Here is an 11,682-nt window from a genome sequence, read left to right on the forward strand (position 1 = left end):
GGGAGACTTGAGAGGTCTGAAAGTTGTTTTTTCTACGATTAGACCGAGAGGAAGCCAGTATTGTAGCCCACCCAAGGGTATCACCCCCCCAAGTCGCTTCCTCCATACTGGGGATCAAATATAACTTCGGCAAAGAAACTAGAGTCTTGGTTTGTCCATGTCAAATTCTTCTTATTTGACTTTATTTGTCCCCTTTTCTTCTCAGCTGTTTTCGTAGAGCTTGATTTAGACACAATCTTGAAACAGGCATCCCAAGAAACCTTGCGATCAAATAGAAATCAATCACTAAGAAAAAAACCGTCTTGGTTTTCCGTCTAGATAAAAATTTGGAGATAAATTATCCGTGTTAGACGAGTTACCCGTCTGTCAGCACGTCTTCAAGACGTGCTTACAGACGAATCAGCTGAAGACGAATTTTGCCCCGTAATTCTTCTCGACTCCGGAATTATATCTAGACGAATTATCCGTCTGAGACGCATAGTTTGTCTCAGACGAACAACACGTCTCTAGAAAAATTATTTTGCAAGGTCGATAAACCTTACTAAATTTATTGAGAATTCTCTTATAAATGGTCATATGTCACTTCGCCCTAGTCTCTTACTCACCGTATTTGGGTCACTAACGAACGGCTCTAGCCCCACATAAAGACCGGTTAGACGGCCGGTGACACGGTACGATTTGTCGGCCCCACAGGGTAGGAACGCAAATCATACGTGTATTTAGATTTAAGTTTTGATTGAAGTGGCGATCGGCCCTACTAGAAAAAAATTGAACTGGGCCAATTTTCATTTCAATCGCACCCCTGTACTGTCGAGTAGTGTGTAAGCTTAAGCCGGCCGTATAAAAGCTGTGAAGGGCCCGCGCCAAGAGGTCTGGTGGCTAATTGCTGTGTTGTTTTGATTCCACTCTCGCAGTCACCTGTAAGTTGCAGGTAGATTACAAGAATTTAATGCAATAATAAGATAAGAAAATGAAGTTAACCACAGGATAATTCTTTATTCCTGTGTGGGGAGAACTCTGCCGTCAAAGCGACGAGTAGAAGGATTTTCTGATCTTCATTCACATAGAAGGGTATCAAGAGCAGATTTAATCCATTGATCGAGGGAAGTAACAACCGACAAGCAGACAGAATCTCCGTTTATTTCAGGTAAGAATAATCAAGTTGAGATCACGGGTGCTGACCATTTGTTAGCTTTTTCATGTGTTTCTCAGCGGGTAAACATGGCACCATAATCTCCTATCTGTTACCGTGTTTATATTAATCAAAGGATCGTCAGTTTTACTCGCAAGTCAAATCTCTTAATTAACATGTCATCTCGGTGTAACTATTGAGTCTGTCGATGAAACCATAAGAGTATGGTCATTCAATGAATTGAAATCTAATGAGTTGTACTTTAATGTGGTGCTGATTGTTTCTATATGTCTTAAAAAACTTGAATAAATTCGGTAATTTGTTCTTGTCTCAATCATGAACGCTTTTTGGACTGAAAAGGTTCAGTTCCGTCATCTTACAAACACGAGTTTTCGTGCCATTTGAATGTAGTTTTCAAAGCCGACTGCACGCGGTGATTTGAAGTCGTATGTAGTAAAGGTCAAACGCCAGTGGCCTATATGGATGAATTGAGATCATCTTTAATAGTGGAAATCACGGCTCGAATCCTGTGTACTTGATGGGCCTTAAATCTTCGCCATCATTTAATTCATTTGGATTTCCTCAAGGCATATTCTAGTAACCAAATACGGAAATGGATGGGCTTAAAATTGTTGTCTCGTTGAATTAAATCATACCAGCTCCTAGTACACAGACTGAAGTAATAATTTTTGTTGAATCATATGTAAAACGAAAAGTTTGAAAAGAGTCTATAAAGAAAATATTATAATAATGAGTCAATTGTCTGACGTCCCAATAGAATCTTGATCTTTATTATACACCCATTTTGAAATCGCTGATGATCCTTGAAATTTGATTGGCTCTCAACAATGCGATTTATTCACGAATCGTACCAATTTTTGCTCTAAATCTCATCCTTTTATAGCCCATCAAAATAAAAATGAAATAATGAAATTAAAAAATTAATATTGACAAAAAAAAAGACTGTGTAATTTCAAAATAGATGTAATAAAGTGGTAATTGAACTTCGTGTCGCGCAATTTTGGTCTGAAATCATACTTGTGATTTCGATTTGAAATCACGCGTATGATTTCAGACCAAAATGCACGACACGAAGTTCAATTACCATTATTAATTTTGATATGACTGAGAACTCTTAAATCTTGGAGAAAAACGAAATAGAAAGGGCAATTTTGGTTCGGTAAAATACTATTACGAACATGGAGGCCAATTAGCTTTTCTATGAACTTAAGATGTCAGTCTTAAATTTAGGCTCTTGAGTGGTGTGATATCTGCTCGGTTTTGTAGTGCCCATTGATTACGCTGTGCAGGGTTAGTTCTCTGAACTTTGATTTTAAAGCTGTGCCGGACGAATTCCTAGAGTGTGACCATTCAAATTACCTTGATGAAAATTAGCCTTCAATAATTTCCCGTTAAAATGTATATTTTGTGAGCATTCTGAGCCGGGATAAGTACAACTTCGTTTCCATGAAATATTTGATATACCAGGTACAATGAATTTGATTCCATTGCGTTTTTGAATATTGTACAGCGGATGCAATTATAGAAGTTTAAACCTGCGAATGTGAATAGGCTATTTCCGAGTTGCTTTGAACCTCATTATGAAAGCGAGGGTCCGTGCATAGTTCAAGAAAAATAGTTTTCACACGAAAAGCTTAGCACTTAGTCTCCCTTTCGTAATGAGGCTCAAAGTGACTCGGGAATGGCCTGTTTAGATACCGAATAAAACTAGTAATAATCAAAGATTAGGGAGTGCGTTCAATGATCTCGATCCCAGGCTCTCTCTCCTTTGCCAAGCTGGTGATAATGTCATCTGCCCGCCCCTGCAAAATCTGCGGGGGATGCCAGATGAGCGTCCCAAGATTCATTCATTCATTCATTCATTTATTGATATATTGATTGTCCCGTACAATCCCGACTCCAATCTGTATTAGGAGTGCGTTCTTTCACGAAAATATAGAGTTCAGTGTAGATGAAAAAAAAAAAAAAAAGTTAAACAAGTTATTATTAAACAAATCATTTGTCTTGATTTACTTATCTGAACGCTATCTAGACCGGGGGGAGGGGGATTCTACTGGCGGAGACTCTGAACGTTTATAACCTTTGGTCTATTTCGGTGGTTTTCTGAAGTTTTAGGGAAATCCAGAAATCCAAGATGGCGGATCTAAGATGGCCATCGTTTGATAATCATGACGTAATTCTCACGTCATTTGATACTACGTCATAATTTCCCGTTGCCGTCCTCGAAGAAAACAACTTTGGACGTATTGTCTATGCTACAAGGGTCATTTAATGCTCTTAGATAAATGGAGCTTGTGTTTTAGAGTGCGCAACTCTACGGCGCATGGAGGCAAAGTCAGAATCTCTCTTTCAGCGGATTGAAAACTGAATATATTCACTCTTACTCATATCTAACAATAAAAATTCTTAATTTGAAGAGCCTAACACTCACCCTGGTCTGTTCTCGGAAAAAACAAGTTTTTGTAACGTTTTCCAACTTGTGTGAAAATTTAAATAAAATTATATTGCTAGAATAATCAAACCTTTGTCGCAGAGTCCTTAAAGAGATATCGAATTATATTATTTTGTTGAATTTCTCAATAATGCTGGTCAGAAATAGTTTGGAAGCAGACTTGACCTTGAATAAAAAATTCACGTGCAACAGTAAAATACCATTTAATGAGCTGTTAACTCTTCTCTTGAAAAAAGAAATTCCTATTGCTGGCAAATGCTCTATTACAGTCATTTTTCTTAAACAGTGCATAAATTGCCATTGTAAATCCTCGTTTCTCAAGAAAGGGGACGTTGACCCCCTCTTTTTGTTTCAATTTTGGAGCAAACATACAGGTTAGTCGAGTGACAGAATGAGAACAAAACCTCACTCCCACTCATCCACCCACCCACCCACCCACCCACCCATCCACCCACCCCACCCACCCTGTTTTAAGGCATTTATTGGGTGACGTGACAGAGTGCTATTCCCCCATCCCACCCCCTTCTCTCCCTCTTGGTTGTGTGCTCTCGTTTCCCTGACGAGTCTAGGAACTGAAATAATCTTTTTTTTCGCGGCCAAGACAAGCTCTACTGATGTTGTGTTGTCGACGGGACAAACTATTTTATCTTCCGCGTAAAGTGACAAGGGCACTAAGTTTTAAGACGTTATAACAACAAGTGCAGAGGACTAACCAATAATAGGTCAAGATACCCGCATCACCACCTGCTAAAGCTGGTCAATTGGTCATCCTTGGAGAATGAACAATGAAGTGTGATTATTGGGGCGGTCTTTGCAGATAATGAACAACCGAACAACTTAAAAGCATAGCACTTACTTAATACGAAAGCAATTGCTTCGTATTTTTCAAGCGAAACGTTATAGGACAAAAGTGGATATCGTAAGGATTTAATAATTCATCTGTACGTAATTGAAGATCGTTGACCCCGATTACCGTTATAAACGAATTAAGGAAGACCAACTAAAGTGGGCCGACCGAAGCAGAAAGCTTCAAGATTCACCAGCCTGATAGACGGACAAGTTTTGCCTGTCCTCGAAGAATGCTTGGTGATGTGACCCACAAAATGGTTCTACCTTGAACTTTTTTGAATAACCGACAACCTTAGTCGCTGTAATCTCACTCAAAATGGATATTGAGTATTATGATAGTCAGTTTTCTCTCGTAGCCAGCGAAAACTGTAAAATCAGATCATGCCAGCCTCCGCGAATCGAAGAGTTTCCGCCTGATATCTTCAACCAGGATCAGAGATTTTACGGGGGAGTAGCATTTCATTTCATCATATGCTTACATATATTTTGCGCTCTAACTGTTGTCTGTGATGACTATTTCGTCGCCTCCCTCAACCGCATCACCAAATGCCTAGGGCTAAAACCCGATGTCGCTGGCGCAACCTTCATGGCGGTTGGAAGCTCGGCACCTACGTTATTTATATCGATTATATCGACGTTTTTTACCGAGGGGGATATCGGCCTAGGAACGATTGTCGGTTCAACGATCTTTAACACGCTGTTCATCATAGCGTTATGCGGTATTGGAGCTGGTTTGACGATGCGTTTAAACTGGTATCCACTCTTCAGGGATTCTACCATGTATGTTATCAGTGTATTAATTCTCATGGTCGCGTTGTATGATCGTAAGATACACTGGTATGAGAGCGCGGCATTCTTTGTGACTTATTCACTGTACATTGTCGTTATGTACTTCAACGCTTCATTGGAAAGATGGTCTCAGAAAATGAAAGAGAAAATTGTGAAGCAAACCGCAGATGTCGCGGAAGTTGAAGCCGACTCAGAATTAGATGAAGACAAGGAGAGTTCAGAGGATGCACATCACTTCGAAGAGCCTGAAAACCGTTTTAGAGTACCCAAAGGATTCTTCTCCAAGCTCATTTGGATTTTCACACTGCCCTCCATAGTCCTGTTCTATGTAACGATCCCAGACTGTCGCCAGAAGAAATGGCGCAAGTTCTATCTGGTGACGTTTACAGTATCGGCTATATGGATGGGCGCTTTGAGTTATGTCTTAGTCTGGATGGTGTCTTTAGTCGGGTACACTTACAGCATCCCAGAATGCGTCTTGGGCATGACGTTTCTTGCTGCAGGCAGCAGTCTCCCAGACGCCATTGCAAGCTTAGTTGTGGCCAAACAAGGAAGCGGTGACATGGCAGTGTCCAATTGTATCGGGAGCAACGTGTTCGACATGTTGTGCCTTGGAATTCCTTGGATGATAAAAACTACTGTCATTTCACCAAATAGCGTGGTTAACATTCAGAGTGAGAACATATTTTTCACGTCAGGGATTTTAATTGCGAGCATTTTCTGCACAGTTTTGTTAATAGCCCTAAATAAGTGGCGATTGGACGAAAAACTAGGCATTGTTTTTCTTGTAATGTATTTGCTTTTTCTAGGAATCGCGACTTTTATCGAAGTTGCCCCTTGCTGCTAAAAGACATAAACTCCTGACTCACTGTAACCTGTAGGTAGATTACAAAACAACTGTCTTTCTCCTAAAATTCTCGGAGGGGAACGCGAATCGCCGATACCAACTTCAGGCGCGAGGCGCCAAAAAACGTGGATTCTAGCGCCCAAGCCTAGCACGTCCTTCCCCCAGTTTCACGTTCTTCACTTTTTGTTGCGTTCACACGACGGCCCAGCGCACTATACTGCAGTCCTACTTATTGTCAGTCCTATAAAGTTGAGCTGAGTGTGGATGAAATTGTCGAGTCACAATACATTGTGACCATTGAAATAAAAGCTGTTGATCGGTATATTTCTGTGTTACTTACTACTGGCCGTTTATCCGTCTGATGCGGATTATTCGTCCCAGACGGATTATCCGTCTCAAGAGAGGATGGGCTCATCCTCTCTTGTCCGTCTTTATGTAAAAACGGGAGGGTTACAATTTCAGACGGATAATCCGTCCCATTTTATCCGTCTGATTATCAAAACTTCAAAGAGCACTTTTTTGGAGGTTTTTTCCTTCAGTACAGTTTATTATATTTTATCGCAATTAAAAAGTCAATTTTGAATACGAATCTAAATTGATTTTGAGACTATTTTGTCGTCATCTTCTGCGGGTTATTACGGAATTTATGATTAAGGCCTTAAGTTAGAATAATTCCTAGGAACCCAAAAACACAGAGCTTTAATGCTATGTGCTGGACTATTTAGTTTTGCGTTTGGGAGATCGTGGGGGGTGGGGGGGGGGGGTTACTGTTAATTGTTATTGCTATCAGTCTATAGCCTTTAACTCGTTAAAGGCTATAGACTGATAGCCAAAAGCTCACGTTTTGAATCTTTTTTAACCAGAGAACGCTTTTTCATCCAATAAGTCACAGAAAGGTTGAGAAATTTTCTCGACAACTTTTATTTCGAGGGAATCACCTTAAGGTTATTCCAGTTGTTTCCTGAACCTATAACAATTGTCTTAGGATAGAGATGCACTATCGTCATGAGCCAACGAGCAATGTCGAAAGTAATATATCAAACACGAGGAAGAGTGTTTCCTCCGACTTCCAAACACCGAGAAGTAGGTTGGAAAAACGAAGCGCAGACGAGATTTTTTAACCAACTTCGAGGTGTTTGGAAATAGGAGGAAACCCTCTTTCGAGTGTTTGATATAGCTTCTCAAACTATTGATAATTCTTAGCGAAATTCGAAGCAAAAGTTCACAAAATTTTATGATAATTAAGATCACATTTCTAAAGCTCCTTCACGGAGGTGATTTGCTTTGTTTTGGCTTGATGAATTATTAATGAGTTTGAGAATGAAATTTACTATCCAAGAATCAAAATATCTCCCCCAAAAAATATACTGGACTTATGATTTCCGTTGTCAAAGGAAAGGAGTTATGCAGATAAAAATTTCATTCTGAAAACGTCTGAAATCTCTTTTGAAACGAAGTAATTTTTAATTTTATGGCAAATTAAAATAGTTAAAGAAAACATTTTATCGATGTATCCATAGTATAACAGACAGAAAAGCGTGTCGGGAATTTGACAATCCGATCCAAAATCAGTTGGATCGGATACTTCCATTTACAATTTGTCACGGGTATCATACAAGTTCCACAAGTGTCTTGTTCCCAAAGATGGTTTCTGATTCAGTTTTCCATCAGGACAGAGAAGAAAAACGAACAACGATATTCAGTGAAGGGACGCGAACAATTCATCAACGGTGATTGGTAGGCTGGGAAGTCTTTCAGCCTGCAGAGTTTTTTTTTCTCTTGTCGGTTACTTTTGATGGAATGTTTTTCGGGGTTAAATTCTCTACCGGTTTTATTCTTTGAAAATAAGATCGTTTGGTCAGGTGGTCAAAGAGTAGGAGCAAAGAAAAGTCATTTTTACAAAGAAAATAGTAAGCACTGTGGAAAGTAGAAGGCTCAGTGGTCCCGATAAAATGAAATTACACTCGCCCTTGCTCTTCAGACTAAATTGGTTATCAATTTTAGCGTTGACGGGTCCATCATTATTTTACAAGTTATCCTTTCAACCAGGGACTCTAACAAGAGTATTTCCAGTCTGCATGAAGCTTCTGAAGTTTGATCAGCGAAAATACAACTTGTCTCTTTCCCACTCCATTCGCGGCTCGTATGGACAAATTCGCAACTCAAATTTTGAATTTGCAGGAACAAATCCACCAGCTTCTTACCAGTTTTCATTTGTGTTGATTTGCAGCTTTGAGGTGCAGTTTGCCTCCCCATGAATGTTTTGATCTCAATTCCTCTGCTGACGAATTTTTGAGACAAAATCACTAACGAATTTCTCCGATATATACAGGTGTTATTGTGAAGCCGAATCAGAAGCTAATGAACTCAGAATGTCACAAAAGTTTCCCAGGAAAATAAGTGTGCTCCATTTCAAGAAGAAGCGTCATTTCTTCAACTGCAGTAGCCACGCAATCATCGATGTCTTGCAGTACCAGACACTGTTTTCACTGCAGCAGAGGAGGGAAGGCGCCATAGTAATACACAGTCTTGTTTGCTTGTATTGCTTCGGTGCACTGGCGATTTTGTGCGATCACTACTTTTGTGCTTCCCTTGAAAAACTCTGCCAACGGTGAGTGTCAACTGGTATTAACAGGGGGCGGCGTTTAGGCTGCTTGAAGTTTAGACAAAACGGGGACTAACACAAGTTAGTTTAAGGTTTGAAAACGACAAGCTCTGAACAAACTTGCGTTAGATGGTCAAACGGAGTTTTAAATAAACATGTGTTGGATTTCAATGTAGCCTCGAGCGTGCAGGGATAGAATTTAAGTAGACAATACTGAAATGGACTTAAGTTAGGTGGCCAAACGGGGTCAAATTTGCGTATGAATTTGAACTCGAAAAAATTGGATGCAATTTTGTGCAAGTATAGTCACTGTATAGTGGCCAAACCAAGTGTAATCCTTTTAAGGATTACATGAAAGCTAGTGAACAGTGTTTCCCGTAGTGCCAATTAATATCCTGTACATGGTGGTGCTAACTTTTCAGTCCGTGGATAAGTAATTATGCTGTAAAAGGTAGATCTAACTTTTTAGTCTGTGGATGAAATGCTCAAGTGTGAACTTCAAATGAGACCTACTGATCAGTACGGTTATGTGGTGCAGTTTACTGGATAAGATACTTCTCACTTTTGGTACTGGGAATTACGTTCTACAGTTTCACCATTCAAATGAAAGCTAATGAGTATTTCTTTCGCGTGTTCCTGTTTGTTCCTATATTTTTCAGAATGAAAATTGATGCCTTTGTGTCGAGTATGGGTTATTTTGCGGGTTAAAGGGTTGACAATTTGTGAGATTTCTCTTAAGCCGCCGTTACACGTTGAAACTTTTAGCTGAAACTTGTGTGCAACGGCGCTGCGAAACAAGTTTTAGCAGGCGTTGCACCGTGTAACATGGTCGGTTTCGGGAAACTTTTTCGAACTTCCGTTGCGAGACAAGTTTCACGAAAAGTAGAACCGCTTTCTACTTCTGCAACGGCTCGCAACGGTCGCAGTGGTGAAAAAACAAGAGTTTCACCGTGTAACACCACTTCGTGAAACTGGTCTCGTTCGCCGTTGCACACAAGTTTCAGCTAAAAGTTTCAACGTGTAACGGCGGCTTTAAGGTAAAATATCTGTCTTCCTCAGGCTTCGTATCCCAACAGACGTCGCGGGCGCAACTTTCATGGCTGCCGGTAGTTCCATGCCTACTCTTTTCATCGCAATTGCGTCCGTGTTCATGGGTGAAGGGGACATAGGCCTAGGTACTATTATAGGCTCCACAATGTTTAACATTCTGTTCATATCAGGGATCTGTGGTCTGTGTTCTGGGATGGCCATAGCGCTCCACATGTGGCCTCTCCTAAGAGACTCATTCGCGTACACTGTGCACTTAATCGCGCTGTTAATTGCCATCGAGGATAACATTGTTCATTGGTACGAGGCACTGGTATTTCCTTTCCTATACAGCGGTTACATCATCATTATGTGCTACAACAAAAATCTCGAAGGTTTGTTCGAGAAAGTTTGTCAAAGATTTTGCCGGATCCGTAAGGGATTTGAAATGGTGCAAATGGACGACCCCGTGGAAAATGAAAATGAGAAAGCAGACAGTGAGGACACGACAAACAAATCCGGGGGCGAAATGACAACTGACAAAGATAAATATGCTGAGAAAAATACAGATACAGCGGGGTGCGAATTGACGGAAAAGGGTGAATCAGAACGTCCGCCGTCTCGAGTTCACGGTTTTGCAGCTAAATCGCCGTTCGAGATCCCCAAGAGCTCTTTTAAACTCGTTCTCTGGGTAATCATGTTGCCGGTGCACGCACTTTTCTTCATCACTATGCCAGACTGCCGCAAAAAGGGATGGGAAAACTGGTACCCTGTCACGTTTGTAGTATCAATTTTATGGATGGCCATTATATCATACGTGCTAGTGTGGACTGTGTCAGTAATAGGCGAGACTTTCGACATACCCGAGTGCATCATGGGATTGACGCTACTAGCGGCAGGTTCAAGTGTCCCGGATGCCATGGCGAGTCTTGTTGTCGCTAAACACGGCATGGGAGATATGGCACTAGCGAATTGTGTCGGCAGTAATATTTTTGACATTCTCTGTCTCGGGCTTCCATGGTTTCTCGCCGTCACTGTTGTTCACCCTGGCAGCGTGGTTTTGATTCATAGCGGCCATGTGGTTTACACGTCGCTTTGTCTTTTCGGCACGGTTTTTGTGACACTTATTGTGATACACCTGAATCACTGGAATTTAGACAAACGCGCAGGGGGCATGCTTATGGTTATCTACCTTCTGTTCTTATCTGCTGCGGTCATTCTCGAAGCATTACCACGAGGGGATGCACCTAAATTAAACCCTCATCATCCTGGACACCTGCCAAACAAGGGCCTTGGACATCACAAGAATGCGCACCTCAAAAAGGTCACGTGACCAGGAGGCTCAACCTCGTCTCCAGGTTCTTCAAGGGAAATAGGTATTGAGCCGCCATTTTGGAAATCGATAACACTTGCGGCTTGCCACTGTTGCCAGACGACTACATCTCAGCCGTGACAAGCTTCCAGTATTGATAGGTTCATTAGGTTTTATTCCTGTTTCTCGTGAGTTTCCCTGGTTTTGGATTCCTGACAATAATACAAAGTGAAAGTAAATACATAAAACGTTCATGTTTGTGAATTGTGGACGAAACATTCACGATAGTGGAATTTTGTCATTTTTGCCAACCCTCGTAGCATACTGATTTCAGCAGTTGTTAGGAAGTAACAATTTCAATTTCTTGAGTCAAGGCTCAGCTCCCAATTGGTTTGATAGATGATAAGAGCAATTTTTTCAGGTTTTCTTTACAACCGCTGCAGTTGCCCGAATCACTGCGATGGTATTTCATTCATAAATGTAAGTGATTAGAAAAAAGCTCTTTCACGAGCAAGAACTTTATATTCCAAAAGTCAAAGATTTTACACATGTACAGAAACTAACATTTTGTGAAACTGATTTCGCTTCCGGATACATTCGTTGATTTTGTTAACGATGGTTTCGAAGGTATAATTTCCCTCCATCTTGA

At 40.7% G+C, this 11,682-nt stretch overlaps 2 protein-coding genes across 2 annotated transcripts; both read left to right on the forward strand.

Annotated features, from left to right (window-relative positions):
* Positions 1-947: 947 nt before the first annotated feature.
* On the forward strand, positions 948-11,624 carry LOC146468775 (sodium/potassium/calcium exchanger 5-like). Its single transcript, XM_085124149.1, has 3 exons — positions 948-1,147; positions 8,423-8,701; positions 9,755-11,624. Exons 2-3 carry the CDS (start codon positions 8,463-8,465, stop codon positions 11,052-11,054), a joined length of 1,539 nt encoding a protein of 512 aa, XP_084980275.1. The 5' UTR covers positions 948-1,147; positions 8,423-8,462; the 3' UTR covers positions 11,055-11,624.
* On the forward strand, positions 4,238-6,367 carry LOC146468776 (sodium/potassium/calcium exchanger 5-like). Its single transcript, XM_085124159.1, has one exon. It carries the CDS (start codon positions 4,771-4,773, stop codon positions 6,088-6,090), a length of 1,320 nt encoding a protein of 439 aa, XP_084980285.1. The 5' UTR covers positions 4,238-4,770; the 3' UTR covers positions 6,091-6,367.
* Positions 11,625-11,682: the final 58 nt, after the last annotated feature.

Source organism: Pavona decussata, unplaced genomic scaffold, assembly GCF_977016875.1.
Source record: "Pavona decussata unplaced genomic scaffold, jaPavDecu1.1 SCAFFOLD_129, whole genome shotgun sequence".
Lineage (NCBI taxonomy): Eukaryota > Metazoa > Cnidaria > Anthozoa > Scleractinia > Agariciidae > Pavona > Pavona decussata.